The following is a 21,929-nucleotide window of genomic DNA, read 5'->3' on the forward strand; positions in this document are numbered from 1 at the left end:
ACAATAAAACAATAAACGACACTGCTAGACCTGTACTTTATTCTATTAAAACGATATTTAGGTATATCTGCGTGTTACAAACCTGAAACATGTTTAAGAAAATGAGCTAAAAGATTATTTACGACAGTTAAGAAATTACTTGAACGCAGCATCAGTTTGCCCAGTTACAGATTCGTTAGTTCATTGCTCACGTGGTATAAATATCTCCCTGTGATTGGTTGTCTCTAACCGGAGTAGTTGTTATTGTTGTCTGTTCCCGGAAGCTTGAAACTCATATTGGGCGTTGTGTTATCATGTCGAAAGAGAAATAAAGATAGATTTTGTGGTTTGAAGGTATCTTAAAAACGCTACATAACTTTCAGGACTATCTTTCAACAGATAGCTTAATATTTATTCACAGAAGATAGTTGTGAGTACTTGTTTTCTGCTACTTTCTTTGTTTCTGTTTACCTCGGAATGTGTGAACTTGTCCAGACATACCTTTAAATGGTCAAACTGTATCAGATATGCTGTGGCGACATTGGCGTCATACTTAAACTGTGGGTTTTGTTTATTATTCAGTGTGATAGTTTAGTTTCTCGTTAACCATTGGAATTTAACGACTTTTAAGAATAAGTTTTAAATGCTACAAGTTAGTCTTCCTAAAAAAGCCGGATATATATTTTTATATTTCAGTAACATCTGATGGTATCTTACTCTACCTTCACCTTCCTCTTTGTCTTCCGGTGTATTTGTCTCATCCTGTATGAGTTGAAACTTTGTCCACATCATTTTATGTCCGTCTCACTGTTATGCTATTTTTACTATTGATTAATCTGACAGTAATTTCTATTTTAATTAACTTCTATTTTAATTATTTACTGACAATTTTCACAATTGAAACCTGGTAGCTCACAGTTTCTTATTTGTACATTTGAAAACCATTTAGAAATTAGTTTATTTCATTAATTCAGTTCAAAAATAGAAGCCAGTGTATTATAGAATTGCAACACACAGCATACATTTCAAGCATATTCATGCAAAAGTAAAATTCAGATTCCCAGAATTAAAACATTTTATAATAATTAAAGCAAAAACAAAAAAATATTTTTAATGCATCAATCATATCCATGCACTTTACATTATTTGCACTCAATACCTGGTTGCTGGAACTTTTGTAATAATTATTGCATCGGTTGAGTGTTGCAATGCATGTGATCTGTGCACTCCTATTTCTGCTTATATCAGTGACCTTTCTGGCCTTCCTTCTCTGAGTTGGGTGTCAACTGCTGGCAAATCAGCAGACTTTTGCATTATTGTGTAGGCCATAAAATTAAAAACAAAAACAATGTTGTTATTCTTACTAATCTTGTGCACAATTTCACCAATTGTTTCCTGGATAGTATAATTTTTTCCCCAAAGTTTATTTATGTTTTAAAGTGCATTTAAAGCATAAATAAACTAAACTAAATAAAAGTAAAGGCAGTAGAATAATTGACATAGTTAGTGGTGCACCACTTGCTTACAACCAAAACTGGGTTAGAACAAACCCAAGCGCTCAGACATATACCCATACATGGAAGAGATCAAGTTAAAGTGAACATAATGTAGAAAAGGACAGAAACGGACAAATCAGATAATAAATATAGTGCGTAAAGGTATGTATTATTGCATTTACATAAGAGAAGAAGTTGGCTGCAGTTGTTTTTTTTTTTGTTTGTTTTTTTTGGTTGAGGAAGTGGTTTTTAATTCCAAAATAGAACTGAACTATTTATATGCTTTTATTATGCAACTCGCAGGACAAATTATATACAGCAGTATTAGTTGCATGTGGTTGTTTAAATCATTCCTTAAACCTTTTCAGCTTAAAAAGGTCCAAAAAAGTTTGTGTTTGTAAACAAAAAAGGTGAACATTTTTTGTATCATCATACAAAATAATTTACAAAAATCAGGTTTTTATTCTTGACAGCCGTGTTTGGTGATAACTGTTTCTTACAAAATCATAAGTGGAGAAAATAACAAATATTTCCAGTAATTCCAAAAGATACATATGAATGAATTATTCTTTAATTAACTCTGTACATCCTTAAGTTAACCAAAGGTCTGGTAAACGTTTGATTTGAGACAAACTATAATTATGTGGGAAAGACTCTCCTCGGTGTAATTAAGTAAAGTACAGAATCTATGTTTATGTTGGCCTGATTTCTCATCCCTGTTTTTGAGTATTCTACTTCAATAAATATGAATTTATTTTTTCTGGGGGGGTTTTTTAGCATCTGAATGGTCTGTGACCTGAGCACTGATGGCGCTGCAGGAGCGGACCCGGAGAAGTCTGCTGCGTTTGCGCCACCAGCTGGAGCAGGACATCAGGCCGCAGGACCTCATGGACCACATGATCAGCGATGGCGTGATCACAGTGGATGAGGAGGAGAAGGTCCGGATTAAGGTGAGCCAAGTCAAACGACGTCGAAAGGCAGCCAAACTACTTGTGCTCCAACCCTCCATTTGTTTCTGTGTTTGTGATTTCTCTCTGCAGCCCACCAGAAAAGACCAAGCTGCAGCACTGATCGACCTGCTGCTGAGGAAAGATGATTGTTCCGTCATTTCTTTCTATAACGCACTGGTGAAAGAAACGTACCACGATCTGGCCAAATCGCTGTATCAAGACTTACCGGGTGTCTCCTTCAATGGACGAAAAGGCTCCTTTGACAGCTCCGAAACGTACGGTGAGAAGTGAGAAATTGTGGAGTGGCAGAGTTTCACCCGAACGTTTTCCGCATTCTGAACCCGGTTGTCAGGTTGTCGTAAAGTTGTCATGCTTTATATCAACTCTTTTCTGTTTTCCTCAACAGTCCAGATTATGCTGAGTGAAGGTGGCGTCCCACAGAGGCCTGTGGTGTTTGTCAGCAGACCAGAGCTGCTGAATCAGGTCAGGATGAAACTTGATTTGCTCCAGAAAGATGCCGGCGGCTGGGTTACGGTGTTCGGCATGGCCGGGTCAGGGAAGTCTGTGCTCGCCGCCGAGGCGGTCAGAGACCAGAGACTCATCGAAGGTGGATAACTAAACATGAACTCTAGGTTTTGCTAAAAAGGGGTTGTTGTTCCTTTTTCTCACCTCTTCCCGTCTCCTGCCCGCAGAGTGTTTCCCCAATGGGGTTCATTGGCTGTCCATCGGTCAGCTGGACAAATCAGACCTGCTGGTGAAGATCCAGTCGTTGTGTTTTCGACTGGAGCAGAACCTGGACTCCCAGTCGCAGCACCGGCCGCCCACCTCTCTGGATGAAGCAAAGGAGCGCCTGCGCTTCCTGATGTTGCGCAGGTATCCCAGGTAAGCCGGACGTTCCTCTGGACGTGTGGAAAAGAATATCTGATTTTTTTTCTCTCTCTCAAAAATCAGAAAATGTGTGGCTTGCATTAAAATTCCCCCTCTTTACTCTGATACCTCAAAATAAAATCCAGTGCAGCCAATTGTTTTAAGAAGCTTATTTATGCTGTTTTGTTATTATGTCTCCTTTTCCTTCAAACTGCAGAAGTATGCACTACTTTGTATTGGTTGTGTTGAAATTACAATAAAATACATTGAATGTGAATAAATGTTATGAATACTTTGTTCACATCCTTAACTATCTTTTTTGTTTCTGTTTTTAGATCTCTACTAATCCTTGATGACATCTGGGATAGCTCGGTGCTCAAAGTGTTTGATATTCACTGTCGAATTCTTCTGACCACCAGAAACAGAAGCCTCACTGATTCTGTTAGCGGTATGTCGTCTGCTTGAATGAACATCATTTTCAGAAAAAAAAAAAAAAAAACGAAGAGCAGCTCTACCCACATTATGTGATTAATGTGCTCTTGTCCTTTCATGTTTTAGGTGCCAAGTATGAGGTGGAGGTAGAAAGTGTTCTGGACGACAGGAAGGCGCTGGAGATCCTGGCCCTGTACACTAAAATGAGTCAAAACGCTCTTCCTGCGGAGGCTCGCGACATCGTCAAAGAATGTAAAGGTCTGTAAACTGAAAAACAAGCAAAAAGTGTCATGATCCGTGTTTCTGTGTTTAGTTTTGAGTTTTTCTATGTGATCCTGTCCCCTGTGAGTCTTTGTCCTGTCATCCCCGTTGATTGTGTCTCATTCCCTTGATTACCCCGTGTGTATTTAGTCTCACCTGTTGTCTGTGTTCTTCGTCGGGTCCTTGTCTAAGTTTGTCTATCGCTGTCTTACGTGGTTTTCTTGCCAGTGGAACTGTATAGTCCTGGTAGTGTCGGCTCTCGTTTTCAGTCCTGTAATTCAGTAGTTACCGGTATTTAGCTGTGTGCTAGTTCTCTGCCGTGCCGCCTGTTGTGGACTGTGTGAGCATTTTCTCCATTAAACTCATCATCACCACCATAACCTGGGTCTGAGCGTCTCTCCTCGCCACCAACCACACCATTTTATGACAAAGACATTAAAAACTGGCCTCTGACATCTCAGTAAATTCGAATTGTTTTCACTCTTAAACTTTGGCTTTAATCCGCACGTCGTCTGCCTCTCAGGCTCTCCTCTGGTCGTGTCTCTGATCGGCGCTCTGCTCAAAGACAAACCCAACCGGTGGGATTACTACCTCCGCCAGCTGCGGCAGAAGCAGTTCAAGCGCATAAGGAAGTCTTCGTCCTACGACTACGACGCCTTGGATCAGGCCATGGCTGCAAGCATCGAGGTTCTACCGGACGAACATCGGGAGCGCTACAAAGACCTGACTGTGTTCCAGAAGGACGTCAAGATCCCCGCTAAGGTTTTTCTACGCAATATATTACTGTTACACTTTTCAATTCATCATGAAAACAAAGAACAAACATCAAATACATTAATTATGATGCTAAACACTCAAAATTGATAGGTAATTTTCTACAGTGACTGAATTTTATGACTTTGACAAAAATTCATAAGAGTGCCATTTTCTTCATCTTCCAGTACTGTCCTTTACTTGCTTGATCTAGATCAAAAATAATAAAAAAAACCGTACATGACTCCTCTCTCTTTTCTTGTAGATTCTGTGTGTTTTGTGGGATCTGGAGCCGGAGGAGGTGGAGGACATTCTCCAAGAGTTTGTCAACAAATCCCTGCTTTTTGTAGACAACAACAGTAGACTGAACCTGTACTACCTTCACGACCTCCAGCTGGACTTCCTGGAGGAGCAGAACCGAGATCAGATACAGGTTTGGCCCCTTCCTTTTGTATCTTAACATGCCAACTCTGAATAACTAGCAAAAAACGAGCAGACACCATGTTACCTGGTCCGTTATAATATCTAAAACAGATACAACTGGAAAACAATTTCAGGTTTATAATCAGTGACATCCTGCCACATTTCAGAGTCTTCACAGGAAGGTGGTGGACCAGTACCACCATCACTACAGCGAGGCTGCTCCCACCTTTGGAGACGAGGGCCGTCTTTATTGGATCAGATTTCTCACCTACCACTTGGCCAAAGCCGAGATGTTCCAGGTGAAACTCTGCTCCGTTCCAGCATGTCCATTCAGTTAGACGAGCTCACCTTTGTCTTCTTCTGTTGTCCTTCTGGGTAGGAGCTGTATTCGCTCATCTTCTCGCTGGACTGGGTCAAGATGAAGGCAAAGGTAATGGGTCCAGCGCCCCTCATCAACGACTACATGGAGTACGGACCCATTCTGGACAAAGAGGTCAGTGGAACGCGGCGAACTTAGCTGCCGTCTTTGAGGCGGTTGGGAGTTTTCCTGCATGTTTTGCTCTGTTCCCCCCCAGAACAGTGAAGTTTGCAGCCAGTTCCAGGAGTTTCTGTCGCTGAACGGCCACCACCTGGAGGAGCGTCCGTTCCCCGACGTCGTGCAGCTCGCTCTGTCTCAGCCGCACTCCTCTGCCGTCTACAAACAGGCTCGGGAAAAGGCGCTGAACCCGGACAACGCTGGGAAGCTCTACTTTGAGTTAATGTATGAAAACAGTTTTATTTTTAATGCAGAATCCTAATTTTGGCTTGGTCTAGCTGTAGTGGCAACAATTATTTTGTAGCTCTTCAATTATCGTGTACATAACGACTTTAGGAGATTGTTCATTTTTGAAAAATACTTATCGTAGACTTTCATCCTGTGTATTTGTGAATGTCTTTACAGAAATAAGAGCAGCGCAGAAAATCTGTCCCGTTTGGTGATCCACCCTCACCTGGGCTCCATCTACTCCACCTGCTTCTCCCACGATGGAACCAGAATCGCTTCCTGTGGAGCCAGCAAAACCCTGAAGGTATGTGGAGCAATATTACAACCAGAAAGGCAAAGAAAACCTACTGCTTATAAATATTGTCATGTTATATTACTTAGCTTTTTATTTATATATGTGTTTTTCTTTGTATTTTTCTCAGTCATTTTCTCTGCTGCTTTCTGTTTTTCAACTGTATTTATATTAAGTTATTTCTGTCATTTTAGATTACTTATCTTTAATTCTTTATTTATTTCATAATATTTCCTTTTAATGTTATATATTTTTCCCTTTGTCTCAATTTATATGATGCAATGTTTTTAACTCAAAATGTAGATATTTTAAATTTTTTATTACAAATCTTCAGTGTTAATCTATTTGTACACATCCCTTTACTTTTTGTACATTGAATCACTTTTTTAATTAATTGCTAGCACTGATTTTAAAATTAGATGTTTTTGATTTTTTTTTTGTTTTAAGCATTAAACTCCTATATTTCTTCTCTCAGGTATTTAAAAGTACCTCAGGTGAGAAGCTGATGGAGATCCAGGCTCATGATGAAGAGGTTCTCTGCTGCGCCTTCTCCCCTGACGACCATCTTCTAGCAACCTGCTCAAGCGACCGGAAAGTCAAGGTGAGCATTAGCTGCTAACCGCAGCAGCTAATGAATAAAAGAGCAACTAAATGTGTAACTTATGGATGGAAAATGCTTCGTTTTTCTATTTAGACTTGATTTTATCCTGCAGGTGTGGAACATCCAGCAAGGCAAACTGCTGAGGATCTTTGAAGAGGAGCATGAAGAGCAGGTGAACCACTGCGAGTTCACCAACATGTCACAGCGCCTCCTGCTGGCCACATGCTCCAACGACAACTTCTTAAATGTCAAGGTGAGGAATGGCTCTGGTTTCCTCTACATTCCTTTTCATTTTGTTTTATATTTTTTTTGTCAGTATTTGTCACATTGTGTATTATTTCTGCTTCTTTAGATTTGGAATCTGAACAAGCCATCGTCCCAGAACACCATGTTTGGTCACTTTGAGCCGGTGAACCACTGCTGTTTCTCCCCTGATGATGCTTATTTATCCACTTCCTCCAACGACGGCACCATTAAGGTGACTTTCAATCAGATTTAGATGAATACATTCATGAGTTGAGTTGTTTTATTTAAAACCTAAAAGTTTGTAGGTGTGTTAACAACAAACGCTAACCCTGCAGAAATTTAAAATCCAGTAAAACAAAATCTGTGCCAAATAGAAATATCTTTAAATGAACACATTTTAAAGCTGGACTGATTTATGGTTGCTCATGTTGTGATCATTTTACCTTCACCACCGTTCACAGATGACATGCTTGATATAGCTTTGTGTTCTCACAGTTGTTCCAGGTGTCTGCAGCCAACGAGTGGAAGACGATCGACGTGAAGAGCTTCTTGTCAGAAAGCGATGATGAGGACGTTCTTGTGAAGTGCAGCACCTGGACCGCAGACGGCAAACGTATCATATGCGCCGCCAGAAATGCTGCCTTGGTGAGCGTTGATGCAGGAGAATGAGAAATTTTGAATGCGAGTCGGGATGGATGACCACATGCTGATTATTATTCGATGAAAGGCGTCAAATGTGTCGGTTAACTACTGAAAAGCCACTTTCTGTTGTGTCTTTTCTGCTCTTCCTTTGCACATGTATTAATTTTAAGTAGGAATTAGCCTAAAGTTTTCCCGTTTTTGATCTCTTTTACATCCTTTTTAAACCTAACAAGCTCTAAGGACACTCAAGATGCTGATACGTTTTGAAATTCCTGTTTCTTAGGTGTTTGACGTCCAGACGTCGGACATGTTGCTGGAAATCAAGACGAATCGTCTGAGCACAGTCCAGTACTGTCACGCCTGTCCTGCCAGTAACCTGCTGGCACTAGCATTCTCAAATTATGCCATTGAGGTACTATGCTAGCTATGCTAGTACTTAGTTTCCTGTAATTTCTTCTGAAAGGAGGGGAATATTTTTCAGTGTCCTCCATAATTAGTGGCACCTGTAAAGATGTGTAGAAACACCTTAAAGTAAATTAATTAAAGCATGATTTCATACTGAAAGATGTGAGTGCATTTGTTGCTAAGCAATCCCAATTTATACCTTTTTACGCATTTTTCCCACAAGTGCCAGTTAGTGTGGAGAGCGCTGTAAATCTCTTACATTTCAAATATAGTTTAAATCGTTTAATTTCAAAGTGTGGCTGAAGCTGTTATTTGTTTCTGTGTGGTTTCTTTTCAGCTGTGGGATCTTGAGGAAAAGAAGAAGCGGGCGGACTGCAGCGGCCACCTGAGCTGGGTCCAGCGGGTCCAGTTCTCTAGAGACGGCTCTCAGCTGCTGTCCTGCTCCGACGACCAGACAATCAGGGTGAGAGTTTTCATCCATGTGATGAGATGTTATGCTGTTACAGAAGTCGAACGATCCTCCAGTTGCTGGTATCTGACAGTTTGACCAACTGGGTTTATTTTAGATTCTAGTAACAGAAAAACGGAAGAAAACGTTTTGAATATTGATGTGAACAGCATGTGGTGACATTTATTCAAGTCTGTCAGCTGTAATCTGGGAAATGTGCAACTTCCAAACCGCATGGTTTGACAAAAGATTGAGGTTGTGCAACAGGTCAGAACCACCTGAAAGTGGATTTGAGCCTCTTGTGGTCAGGATGACCCTGAGTAAGAGCTGCAGCGGTGAACCCACCAGTGGAGTAGGAAGAAAACAAACCTCACAAGTCAAACAGCCCACGCTGCTCTGTGGTGTTGGACTTTTCTTCTAAGGAAAGCAAAACATGTTAAAGTCTGTGTGTCTCTGCCAGACTCCGAATGGGGATGACGAATATGAGTTTGCATTTCCTTCCTTGACTGTCTGACCTTTGGAAGTTATTGCATAATAACTGATTTTATGATACAATAATAAAGTCAGTTATAGGAACCCAAAGCGTTTTAAAGTACTGAGCTACTGGATAGTAGCTACAGCTCTCGTGTCCAGAGGTGAGGCCGCCATACACTACTGCCACCGTTAGCAGTGAAAGGCGGGTGAAGAATCCGGCCCAAGGACATGAAGACAGATGGAGGCGTTGCCACCATTTCCCTTTCTAACCCTGCAAAGTTTTATCACCTGTTGGATCAATTCAGCTTTATTTAAATATAGTGAACAAATATTGTTGCGGAGTGGGGGTTCACAAGTCTTGCTTGTCATGTGTTGCAGTTATGGGAGACCGAGAAGGTCCACACGTCCTCGGCCGTCTGCCTGAAGAGGGATTCGGACGTTCTCTTTAATGGTGAGGAAATCATCGTGTCGGCTGCAGACAACTGCAACAGACTCCAGGTGGGTTGTTAGGAAAGCTGGTTTCCCAGTGAAAGTGAAGCCGAACTGTACGATGGCACAGTTTTATCCCCTTGTTTTGCGTTTTTATCCCAGGTGCGGGACGGCAGAACAGGATCGGTGCTGTTCCAGTCAGAGGAGCTGCCCTGCAGAATCCGGTCCACATGCATGTGCAAGAATCCGTCTGCAGTGGCTCTGGGACAAGAGAACGGAAATGTGCAGGTAAAAAAACTGGAATTTCATCCTTTCTATTCATTCTTTCTATTATCTCTGCACTTCATCTAAAAACAGAAAATGAAAATGGTAAAACGGATAATTTATGTTTGACATTTGAACTGATTGAAGCTATTCAGACCAATATGCCTTTATATGAGGGGAAAAGCAAAACTTCACTCAATTGAAGGAAGATCAACAACAGTCAGTGACATCAGAATAGAAAGAGTTACTAAGTAGCTTTTGTGAATCAGAGAGAGCTACTGTCCCTAAATAGATGTAAAAAAAAAAAATGGAGAAGTGGGGAACCTTCCTGGGAGTGTCGGTTTACCAAAATTACTCCAAGAAAACATCAACGGCTCATCACAAAATACCCCAGAACAACATCTACAGCAGGCCTCACTTAGCTCAGATGGGGTGAGAGTTTATAATTTGGGAAGGTTTGGAGTTAAAAATCACTGAACACAAAAGGAACGCACAGGCATTTTGTCAAAAAACATCTTGATCCCAGACAGACAAAACAAAATTTTTAATGGAAGAAAAAAAAACTGCACTTGGGGAAAGAAAAACGGGGTAACACTTTATTTGAAGGGGTGTGCATAAGACTGGCATGATATAACATCTGTCATGAATATAAAGGAGTCTTTATGAATGTTTGACAGTTGTCATGAAGTGTCATTTGGTAAATGACACTTTTAATGCAAAGTTGCTCTAAAAGTCCATTAAAAATGCCAACTTTGCATTAAATTATCATACTTTATAAAATCATGCAAAGCAGCAGGAAAATGATTGAAGGCACATCAGCAACTCCGCCTGTCTCTGGTTCAAACAAATGCAGATTTGGAGTGGCCTAGTCAAAGCATTGACCTAAATCTTGAGCTGGTAATTCATATAAACATAAAAAAACCTCCCCAATGTGGATGAATGAAAACAATTATTTCAAACAGGCTGAAACGCTTGATGTAAGATGTTTCTGTTAAGTTTAGAAGGAACTTAGTTTTTCACAGCACTGAAAAAGTCTGACTTCTGATCCTGCTCTGTTATACCCTTTATTTTCTTTTTTGCTTCCTGCAGATCTTCGTCGTCTTGTTGCCCCACGTTTAGTAGAGAACAATGTAGGCAGAGATTGATATGCCGGGGTTCTTTGCGTCACCTTTTTTTGTTTTTCCCCATTTGGACTTCCCCTCAGTTCTCCCTCCCTCTGCAAATAAAAGCGGAGTCTCCTGGGACTGCAGCATAGCGTCCCACAGCAGAGAGCGGCGCTAATTATTTAAGACATCCTGGAGAAGTTAAGCATTTTAATCACTCTTCCTCTCTGGACCTTCCTGAGCCTTTTCTCCAGTCTCCTGACCCAGGAGATAATTAATGGAGCAATTAATAAAACAGCAGCACAGATGGGTTGATCTCTTGAACTTGGAGGGGTGAGAACCATTTTTCAGCCAGAAAAAAAAGAGAGGTGAATTTTATTTAAAGTTCCATTAAGGAATTAGGACCTGCAAAAATAGATGCACTGCAATATTTGGAATCAAGAACATACATCAAAAGATGTGCAAAAAAAAAAGACTTCAAACAATATCCCTTATTGGCAACCTCAACATTTTCCATAAAATGAGACTGAAGCACTTTTCTATTTTATACTTTACTCTTTTCTGCTAGTCTAACATGGAAAATCACTCAAACCTGCCTACATCTACCAGGAGAGATGCTTCTGCTCCTCTGCTGACACCAGGTGGCGCCCTGCGATAAAGCCCCACAGCCACAAATCACTGCAATGCATTTCTCCCCAGTGCACCCAAAGGAAAATTAGCAATCTCTTCTCGTGACATTGTCAGATGTCCGCTAAAGCACAAAAGTGACCGCCTTTTAGTGAAAAATGTGGGGCAGAGAACAGTCTGCCCGTGCGCCTCCGGCACGCAGGAATACACCATGTGTTTGTGTTGTGTGGCGGGTGTCAGGGCTGACAGCTAGTCGGCTGCTGAGGACGAGTGGCTGCAGGATCCGTCAACTGCTGACCTCCTGCAGGGAGGTGCTGCTGGCTGTAGCTCAGTGCACAGGCAGGGTGCAGGTATTGTACAGCAGAGACAGAATAGAAGTGACTGTTTGCTTCTTTGGAATACTAATAATAGCAAAGGGGTTGTTCTCACCATTGGGTCGTTCTTTGATCATCCAAAGTTGCACATTTTGGAGAGTAAATAAAATTCTGGTTCAATCAGTTGGCTTCATAAGTCAGCTAATTAGTGATGGATCTCTCAGGAAGACTATTGCCTTGAACATAAAGTCACAGCTACAATGCAACAGTTTGGATCAGATTATATTAATGTGTTAAAATGGCCCAGTCAAAGTCCAACCCTAAACCTAGTCCACTTCCTGTCCACAAACACATTTCCTGGAGTCTTAAATGAGATAACATTGAGTTTCTAGATATTGGGGATAGATGTTGTCCTACAAAGTATCCACTAATGGAGCTGAATGCAAATGCAGGCCACACCTTTCAGATTTTCATTCCCACTCCCAGGAGAACACACTAGAGTTTTCGCTTTCAATTTGACAAAACCGGAATGAATGCTTTTCCATTTAGTTTGTGAAACCCTTTCTTATTAGGTCGAGTTCCTTCTTCCACCTCAACAGAAATCCTCAGCTAAGAACGTGGCAGGCATGGCCTCAGGCTCTGTCTGCTCAGACGTTTCAACACTCTCTCATCTGAGCTCTGGCTGTTCTAGAACACGCTAAAATCCCAGATGTTGCAACGCTGCTCAGCTTTTCTCACAGGTGTCGTGCTACACTTGATTTTTGTTATTTTGAGCGATTCATTACTAGTTATGAAACTGAGAAGTTATGATCACAGTTAGAAAGGGAAGGAGCTGTTTGAAAACGGGTCGTTGGAAGGACATTCAGCAAACGTCCAGAGAGTCTGGAAGTGAACCATTCTGCCGCTGAAGAGGCTTTTTTGACCATATGATGCGCTTCAAGCTATTTAACCTTTGACTTACAGGCCGTCCTAAATGCTGTTTTTTTTTTTTTTTTTTTTTTTTCCTCAACCTCCGTTCAAGCTCTCGTGGCCGGCTAAGCAATGTGGATGGCATCAACTAACTCACTCGCTCGTTGGTTACCTAGCAACAGGTTGAAACTGCCTGAAAATGAAAACGTCGGCTTGAAGTGGAAGGAGAAAAGGAGTGCGAAAGTTTGGCATTATTTAAGATATTTTAAACATAAAAATCATCAATAATTATTGTCATTGACTGATATTGAAGCCTTATATTTCGGTGTGTTTTTTTTTAGCCGTGCCGTCCATCATGAAACCTCCTTCTCTCCTTGCTAAACACACATCCAAACCGCGGCGCGTTGCGTGGTGACTTTGATTCTTTGAGCTGCTCATGTTTCCGTGTTTGCTCCGTGTAGGTGCTGGCTCTGCCCTCAGGGAAGCTTTTAGCCACTCTGCTGGGACACACCAAGACCGTGCTCCACTGCCAGTTCTGCCAGAACGGACAAACTCTCATCACCTCATCTGAGGACACCACCATCAGGGTAGGTTATGCTTCCCTCCTCCTCCTGTTTCTAGCGCTTATATTTTGTTTTGCCAACTAATTGTCTCTTCCCTCTCCTGTCCCTCACTTTTATTTCCTCTCAGTTTTATGGGACATTTGTTCTCCTTCTCTCCTAACCTACTTCCCATTTTTTCTTCCGGGATATTGATTAATTTTTCCGCCTCCACGCCGATCCCTCACCTTGACTAAAGTACCTGCAGCACTGAATCATTCATCGGCAGTGTTTGGGTCTCTGGTGTTTTTAACCTGTTAAACTCTCCGTTGGCCTCTTCACCTCTCCATTCTTCATCCCTCCTCCTCTGTGCCTCTCAGCTCTTTATCTCCTCTTGTTCCTCTGTTGACCACATGCAACTGCCTCTGTTTGTATATGAACGCTGTATATATGTGTGTATATGAGGCTGTTCCGCTCTGTTGACCTCACCATTCATGCTCCGTTGTTTATTTTTCCCTTTCGCCGTTTCTCTCTCATTCCCGCCGTCTTTCTTTTCCTAGCCATCCTCCAGTTTTGCCCTCGGACGCCGTCCACTGCAGCGCTCCGTTTAAAACACGGCGCTCTCATTTTGTATTCATCCGGCTGCCGCCTGCAGCATCGCTATTCTCAGCCCGTCCGCCGGTTATTCAGAAAATATTCAGATTCTTGCCGCCTGACATGTGCTCGTGAGGAAATGGAAGCGTGTATTTAAATGGAAATGCAAACGCAAAGTGAATGTAAATGAAAGGGATGTTGTTTGGTGATGGATTTTAACCTTCAGCAACACCGTGCAGCGGGACGTGATTGATGGTTGCCTCTATCGGCTTCCCAGTTCAGCCTCCCAGTTTCTGCTGATTTATCTGCCGGCGTCCATAATAGATGTGGATCTGCAGGCCCAGAGTTTTCTCTCCACACACGCATTTTGTATTTACTTTCGACTTTTGGGCCTAAGATACTAATCTAAGTCTAGAGTTGGAAAAATGCTTCAGTCTCCTTCATAAATATTAATTATCTGCACTCGATACGTGAGAAAACTTTTGTTTGGAAGAGTCACAACAGTGAAAACGGTTCAGTATTAAAAAGAAATGTAACAAATCAGAATTATCTCCATCGGTTTGACTGGTTTCTAAAGTCCAAAACGGCATGTTCAGTGAGGGTATCAATAAATATGTAAATATGATCAAACGTAGTTACTGTGTGCAGTTTAGTGATTCTAATTACACTAATTATGTGATTGGTTTCCTAAAGAAGCACATTACAAATGGGAATGTTTGTCAAAAGCAGTATTTATGCTTTTGACAATAAAACCACAATATATCTTGATAAGCTTCAAGTTCGTACCGCTCACTTTGAGCTAAAAAGAACTAAGTTGATGCCAAAAAGCAACATCAAGTACTAGAAATAAAAGCAGGCACGATAATAACCTCTTTGTGTTTGTTCAGTTTTTTGATAAATATTGTGATAATCGAACACCTTTTTTTTTTAAAATTTAGTAATCACTTAACAAAAGTGACTAAATCTGTCCTGATTTCAGACATTTAGATGTGATCTGAGGCAGGAGGAAGCTGCTGCTGACTGAACGCTCTCCTTCTTACTCCGTGTAGGTGTGGAAGTGGAAATCAGGCGAGTGTAAAGTACTTCAGGGTCACAGGGAGCAAGTTCGATGCTTCTCTCTGCTCTCCGACTCGGCAAATGACTCGAGACTGCTCTCCTGGTCCTTTGATGGAACTGTGAAGGTGAAAGTGACACGCAGGAACGCACGTTGCCACTACATTTAACAGCAGCGTAACATCCGACCATAAATAATCCGTCCTCCTTCTGCTCGCTACCAGGTGTGGGACACTGAGAGCGGAGAGAAACTGCAGGACATCAAGGCTCATCAGGGAGCCATTCTGTCCTGTCACGTCTCGCCAGACGGATGTCTCTTTGCGACCACCTCCGCTGACAAGACCACTAAGGTTCAACACCAACACACACACACGAGATGAGACGTATCCATTTCTGCCTCGGGGTGACAGCGTGACCTATTACACATCCGCATCTTTTCTCAAAGCCCTCTGTTTTCTCAAGGGATGTTTGCATTAATGTGTTGCTTCAAGTGAAGTCCGAGGGTAAAAAAAAAAATTCTCATGCAAGGAGACGGGAGACTTTAGAGACTACAGCATCAGATGGCTGCAGGCCTGGTGAGTTAGCCGCAGGTTAGTCTGTCCTTCTGCGTCCGAATGCGACTCAAGTTCCTGCTAGCCAAGCAGCCCCGCAGGTTAGCCGGCCCACCACCCTCTCTGGATGCAGCGTTCGCCAGGTTGCCGTGCAGCAACACCACTCTGCCCGACTTTGGGCTGACTTTGACTTAAAAAGCTGGGAGAGATCCACTTTTCTTCAAATTGTATTTCAGTGTTGTTTATTTGTGTATAGAGTTAAATTAAAACCAACGTCATGTCACTTTACAAAGCAAACATCTCCAGTACATTTCAAATTATAGAAAGTTAAACTGCAACACGGGGCTGAAGCAGTCAGATTTATTGTGAAGAATTGATTGTAGAAATAATCGTCATCTCATTTAGTAATTAGTTGTTAATTAGAATATACAGGTTCAAAAAAGGCCATGTGCTGAAAAAACACAGCCAGAGCAATAATGAAGCCAAAACTTTACAAAAAATAAATAAATTTTGCATTTAAGATGAAGCAAAAATGTCTTCTGTAAATATATTCAACCCAGATCTGCCGTAGTTTTAATCTCACCTGATTAAGTACCTTTTAAAATCCTGTTATTAATCTGCTAATCTATTAACAGATTAGCCCACATTGGACTTGTATAATCCATACGCTATAGGAATGTTATTGCATTGTAGGGAATAAAATGTTCATATTCTGATTTTAAAATAGGAATTGAGTTGTTTATTTGCATTTCTAATGATTTTCTAATATTGCATGAAAACTCTTGAGTGGTTAAATGAAAAGTCAGCAAAATGTGCCAATTTCTTTATCCAATTAATCATCAGAATAATCAGTTACTAAAATAACTGCTAGTTGCAGTAACACAACATGTTCTGCAAAAGTGGCTTATTCTCCTCATGAATCACTGTCCAGCAGTGGATTATAGCTGCTGCTTCAGGGTCTTCATCTGTTATGCAATCTTTGTTTTCAACCATTTTTATTATGGCACCAAAACCAAATCCAACACGATCCTTCCACCTTTTGTTAAATAACCCAATCAGGAGCCGCTGCTACCAAGTTTCACGTGGGAATTTGGGTTTGGTTACCCGCCAGCCTGGATTCTCACAGCAGGCGTGTGTTTTTACGGATTTGGCAGCGATCGTAATTAAGGTGTGTGTGTGTTTACCGGGCTGGTCAGCAGCCAGCCACAGAGTCCTTGCTCTCCAGCCCGAGTCGGGGCTTTTCTGGCTCACGGAAACAAACGACAACACAACCACCGATGTCCCTGGTTTCCATCTGTCCCGAGGTCGAACCAGAAAGTGTCGCCTTTTAAAGTCTTTCAGAAGCATCACAGTGCTCTGCTGTGCTCTTCTCTCATCCTTACCCCACTTTTTCCCAGGTTTTTTTTTTCTTGCACTTATCCCTGCCAAATGAAGTGCATAATTAGAGGTTGAGTTATTTATTATGTAACACAATGTGATGGTGAAGGAGGTAGAAAAAGAACTGGTGACGGGAAAGGGATTTGAAACAAAGGAGCTGTAGCACCATAAAGCGAGTTGTGGAAGATTTATCAGGATGACGACTGCGACTATACGAGCAAACGCTGCTGTTTATGTTTATGCAGTGCAGATGGGACACAGTTTACCTCCTGAATCCTCTTTCTTTTGTTTTCTTTTGCATTTTTGCAAAAGAAAAGAGTTTCAATCTCGGTTCAGGTTGTTGCTAGTATGTAGAACTTTGTAACTCATTTAAGTTCTACTAAATGCATGCTTTAGGTGTTAGTCAAATCTGAAAGAGTTATTTTTTTTCTGCATCATTTTGCTTTTCACCACATGTTTAGTTGTGGAGCTGCAAATCCTGGCAGTGTGTCTTCACCCTGAGAGGTCACCTAGACTGCGTCCGAAGCTGCCGTTTCTCCTGGAACAGCAAACGCCTCGCTACGGGAGACGACAACGGAGAGATCCGAGTGCGTACTCTTGAAATCCAGCCGTCCATTTGGCTTTAGCAGTTTGTATTGTGGTAAATTAAAGGGATTGCAGCGGGGGGGGGGTTATCACACATTGCAGACTGAATGCAACGACAGCGCCTCAAACCATCTAATTTCCTGCTCAGGATACAAAAAGTAATTAGAGCCGTCAACATTTATTCCCAGAGATCATCCTCTAATTACATGTCATCACTCATTTGGAGTAAGTGCTTACTAATACATCATGATTACTGCAGCGCATGCATGTGAGGAGGGATTGAGATGAAAGACAGGAGGCTGAGGCGTAAACTAGGAAGTTGAGAGAGAGCCTGAGGAGGAGGAGACGATTGCTGGTGGGAGGAGACGGAGAGAGCAAATTGGATCTCTAAGGCTCTGCGGACCTGAAGTTCATGTGCAAAAAAATAAAATAAATAAATAAAAATCACACACAGTTAAATTAAGTAGTCTAAAATGAGAGCTGCAGCAGAAAATGCTGCAGTGGCAGGTGGAGAGTTTAAAAGTTTCACTGTTTTAAAGTGACTCATTCAATCCAATCCAATTGCAAGAAATTCAATGAAATCTCCACTCATTTCTGTGGCCAAAATACAGAATATACGTGATGTGTTTGTGTCAAAGATGTGCAATGCAGGATGACTTCCTACCCTTGGTGGCATCCTGCTGAAGGGCGGCAACTGTTTTGCGCTGAAAGATTTTTCTGTTTTTTTTTTTGTTGTCTTTTTTTCTTCTTTCCCTGTCCAACTAGGGGGGAGTGTGTGTGTCCTACACAAACTATGGTGGCACATCACAACATGCTAATGACCCTGAAGTTTGAATCTGATTTGTAGCTTTTGGTTTTACCTGCAAGAGCTGCTTCATTTGCTTTTAATTAAATCGGGAGTGCATTTGGTTATATCCTCTTCAAAGCCTGATCTTCTGAAATGGACCAAGATTCTTTAAAACACAGTTTGAGGTTTGTAGCTCAAAGCATAAAAAGACCATTTAAATGCTCTTTTGACATTGAGAATATAGGCACCCAAAGGATTAGATTCCTTAGAAAACATTTTGCGATTTGTTATGTAATTCTTAAATTTACTGACATCTGATATTGTTGGAATTAGTTCTTGAAATTAAGAATGGACTTATCCACGGCATCATGCATGCAGATACATTACACTGCAACAATTATACGTCTGAAAAGGATCAAGTGTGAGCACTGGTTTGGGAAAAAGTAAAACTGCAACCAATTTTCTTTAAAATGATCACAGGGTTTCCCCCAGTGTATTATAAGCCTGGCGGGCCACCAGGCTTAGCATGTTAATCTTTAAATAGCGCATACATATCAAATGATATTTTCAAATTTCCTGATAACTTTAAAAACAATTTAACTCAAAAACACGACGGACGGCTGGATGAATGATCAAACCATCGGGCTTAGCAAGTTTTCTGGGGGAAATATTGCATCAAAACTCATAAGTTGCAACTAAAAAAAAAAATTAAGATTCTTATATACTTCCTGCATCCTGATGTTTTATTCTCTGCACTTTGGTCGGGTTTAGTTACTGCTGATGAATGTTCTGTTAATACAGTCATGGAAAAGTGCCATCAGGATCAATTCTCCGTTTGCCTGCAGCTTGGGATCAATGAGCTATTTAAATGCGACGCGTGCTCACATAATTGTAAACAATTGGAAAATGATTCCTCTGGCGCAGTAAAAGTGGGGAAACAATGACTAGATATCTGTATATTTCTGATCCACGTGTTTGGAACTGGAAGAAATGGATTCTTCAGTATGTAATAAAGATGTTTTATGCTCCTAAAAAACATGAGAAGTCAACAAGAATCTCAGGATCTGACTGAAATGTTTTTTGCACTTGCTAAGTGTTTAGTCATGTTGCCAATAATGGAGAGAACTGCTTGTCTTCCTGTAGTGGATAATGGATTTTCATCAGGTGTATGATGGACTTTTTCCTTTTTTGCTACAGATCTGGAGTGTTAAAGACGGCTCTTTACTGAAGGTTTGTTCCCAGGAAAGTAAAGACGCCACTGATTCTGTACATGGAGGTTGGGTGACTGATCTGCACTTCTCCCCAAACAACGCTGTGCTCGTTTCTACCGGAGGCTACATCAAGGTACGCTAACGCAAACACAAACACGTGGGCTTTAGTTAAACACAGTATACCTCAGTAAGATGCACAATCATGGGGAAGACTGCTGACTGGACAGATGGCCAGAAACTGGTAATTGACACCTTTCACAAGGAGGGGAAGCCACAAAAGATGGCTGCCAAAGTGCTAAATTCAACTCTGTTCATAGAAGGTTGAGTGAAAGGAAAAAGTGCGGGAGCAAATTGTGTACCAGCAACAGGGATTAATTCAGCCTTGAAGAGTTTAAAGCAAAATTCGTGTAAGAACTTTGGGGATCTTCAGAACTGAACTAAGACTTGAATCGGTTCATCAAGAGCCGCTACACTCAGAATCAAACATATCTGGGATATGAAGAAAAAGAACTCGGTGGTCCAAAGTCATCTGTTCAAATTACAGTTTGCAATTCATTTTGAAATCAAGGTTACAGAATCTGCAGGACGAGAGGAGAGACAAAGAATCCATGTTGTTGGAAGTATCTCCTACTAATTTGTGCAGAATACTGCCGACATTCAAAATATTTCTAAAATACGACGTAAAAAAAACATGATTTTAGAGAATCTGATGAAACGTTAGCAAAAACCATTACATTTTGGAAGTGTTGAATTTATCATTCGGCCGATACGACACCAACTGGATCGTTTTGAAACACGAGCTTCCGGCTTGCGTTCGAGGCGACGCTCGCAGACACTCTGGCAGCTCGATTGGCCGCCACAGCCAAGTCAGTAAGCCTCCCAGCAGCTCACAGATAAGCCTGCGTTTATTGCAAGGACGATTATTGCTAAGGAAGGCAGAGAAATAACTAAACATCTGACACTTGGAGCTGGAGTCGGCGTAAGGGAGCAGATGGAGGAAGGCAGTCGCTGTCTGCCAATCTAGCAGGCCTTAAAATAGCACTTTAACCAAACAATAAGAAAATGAGGCTGAGTTCAGCTGCTTTTCTTTTGTATGGCCACTGTAACAAAGCAGTGCATCTTTTTGCAGTTCTATATCTAAAGATTGATTGCAAACATTACCTCAGTACCACCTTGTGATGCGACTAGCACCTTTACTCTTATAGCAGATGGGGGTCACGGAGCGGCCGATCTCAGCCCGCCTCTGATTGGCTATTTGCTGAGCAGTGATGTAATCCCCCTGGGAGAGCACTTCTGATCGATGAGGGTTTATGTTTGAAGATAACTCCTGATGCTGTGTGTGGGAGCTGACATGTGCTTGTGTGTGTGGGTTGATGTTTCAGCTGATAGCAGTGGATGCTGCTGCTGTTTGGGCCAATCATGTCGTGATACCACCCAGAGCTGATCGCTATTGGTGAGATTAGAGACTCTGGAAATGAGCAGAACTGTAATAAGTTGTTTTAGGACGCTGCTTGCATCAATTAATGCGTTTTATGGTCCCTAGCACTTTATTCTAATACCAATTTTCACTGAACAGCTGGACTCATGAAACTCTAACCACACGGACTTTATTTACAAATGGCGAGAATTAGTTTCACCTTCTTATGTGTAAAATAGACACGTTATCATTTAATTTCAGAATCTATAACTACATTTTGATGTTTGGAAAGCTTTTGTTTTTATTCCCCATACTGAAAAATTAAACTGTATTTATTCAAATGTTGTAATTTACATAGAACACTAATTCCTTCTAATGTAAATTTATGTTTTACCACTTATTCAACACCAGGGATTTTGTTCCCTTCCCACTAAAGTAGAGATCACACAGAAATGTCGCTTGAAGCAACCGCAACTTTCAATCATCCCCGTAAATTTATTCAGGCTCGTCGCCGTCGTGTCTTTGGCTGGACGTGACGAGATGATGGATTATTTTGCCATATGAGTTCTAGAGAAAGTCCTGCCTGTCACTGTAATTACCCCCATGCACCGTCTGCCTCTGATGACGGATAATAGAGCCGGCAGAGCACAGAGATGATCTTTAGTGGTCCGTCTTCCTTAATGATTATTGTCGGAGTGTCTTCCTGCGCATCTCTTATGGGAGTCAACAAATGTCTCTTCTATCTAATGCACTTGTAAAACGAGATTAAAAGTGTCTCCCAGACGTCAAATCTTCATTTCTTGAATGTCATAGTGGTCAAAGAGGCGTTTTAATTGTGTATAAAAACCAGTTCATGGAAGAATTTTTCCTTTCTAATTATTGTTCTGTTAATCTTGGAAGAAAGATCTGAATGCCTTGTGAGGATATTTCATCCAGGAGGATTAAAACGCAATATCTTGATTGATGATAATATTCCTCACCCAATGGTTTACTAAATTATCTTTGCATCACCATAACATTGTTTATACTATCAAAAAGACACAGATATAAACTGCTAAGCCATATAAATCCAGATCTTTTGCATCTCCACAGGGTTAACACTTGAACCTCGTCTCTTGTTGACTGTTGTTCCTGGAA

The 21,929-nt window shown here is 41.3% G+C and overlaps 1 protein-coding gene across 2 annotated transcripts in view; it reads left to right on the top strand.

The window, feature by feature from the left end:
- The first annotated feature begins 239 nt into the window (after positions 1 to 239).
- Positions 240 to 21,929, top strand: part of apaf1 (apoptotic peptidase activating factor 1) — a 31,539-nt gene continuing 9,849 nt past the window's right edge. Inside the window, exons 1-26 of one of the 2 annotated variants that reach the window (XM_014989431.2) lie at positions 240 to 409; positions 2,253 to 2,425; positions 2,516 to 2,705; positions 2,832 to 3,032; positions 3,118 to 3,307; positions 3,628 to 3,740; positions 3,851 to 3,982; positions 4,509 to 4,747; positions 5,004 to 5,171; positions 5,329 to 5,460; positions 5,541 to 5,654; positions 5,737 to 5,921; positions 6,102 to 6,228; positions 6,692 to 6,817; positions 6,930 to 7,070; positions 7,170 to 7,295; positions 7,559 to 7,708; positions 7,989 to 8,117; positions 8,448 to 8,573; positions 9,411 to 9,530; positions 9,624 to 9,749; positions 13,140 to 13,265; positions 14,861 to 14,992; positions 15,089 to 15,214; positions 17,254 to 17,379; positions 19,362 to 19,508. In XM_014989431.2, the coding sequence (XP_014844917.2) occupies positions 2,282 to 2,425; positions 2,516 to 2,705; positions 2,832 to 3,032; positions 3,118 to 3,307; positions 3,628 to 3,740; positions 3,851 to 3,982; positions 4,509 to 4,747; positions 5,004 to 5,171; positions 5,329 to 5,460; positions 5,541 to 5,654; positions 5,737 to 5,921; positions 6,102 to 6,228; positions 6,692 to 6,817; positions 6,930 to 7,070; positions 7,170 to 7,295; positions 7,559 to 7,708; positions 7,989 to 8,117; positions 8,448 to 8,573; positions 9,411 to 9,530; positions 9,624 to 9,749; positions 13,140 to 13,265; positions 14,861 to 14,992; positions 15,089 to 15,214; positions 17,254 to 17,379; positions 19,362 to 19,508 (3,636 nt within the window). In that variant the 5' untranslated portion in view covers positions 240 to 409; positions 2,253 to 2,281. The remainder of the gene's footprint in view (positions 410 to 2,252; positions 2,426 to 2,515; positions 2,706 to 2,831; positions 3,033 to 3,117; positions 3,308 to 3,627; positions 3,741 to 3,850; positions 3,983 to 4,508; positions 4,748 to 5,003; positions 5,172 to 5,328; positions 5,461 to 5,540; positions 5,655 to 5,736; positions 5,922 to 6,101; positions 6,229 to 6,691; positions 6,818 to 6,929; positions 7,071 to 7,169; positions 7,296 to 7,558; positions 7,709 to 7,988; positions 8,118 to 8,447; positions 8,574 to 9,410; positions 9,531 to 9,623; positions 9,750 to 13,139; positions 13,266 to 14,860; positions 14,993 to 15,088; positions 15,215 to 17,253; positions 17,380 to 19,361; positions 19,509 to 21,929) is intronic. The other variant, XM_088003055.1, reaches the window with a different exon arrangement.

This window comes from Poecilia mexicana, unplaced genomic scaffold (assembly GCF_051168715.1).
Source record: "Poecilia mexicana isolate PSO_F unplaced genomic scaffold, ASM5116871v1 scaffold_23, whole genome shotgun sequence".
NCBI lineage: Eukaryota > Metazoa > Chordata > Actinopteri > Cyprinodontiformes > Poeciliidae > Poecilia > Poecilia mexicana.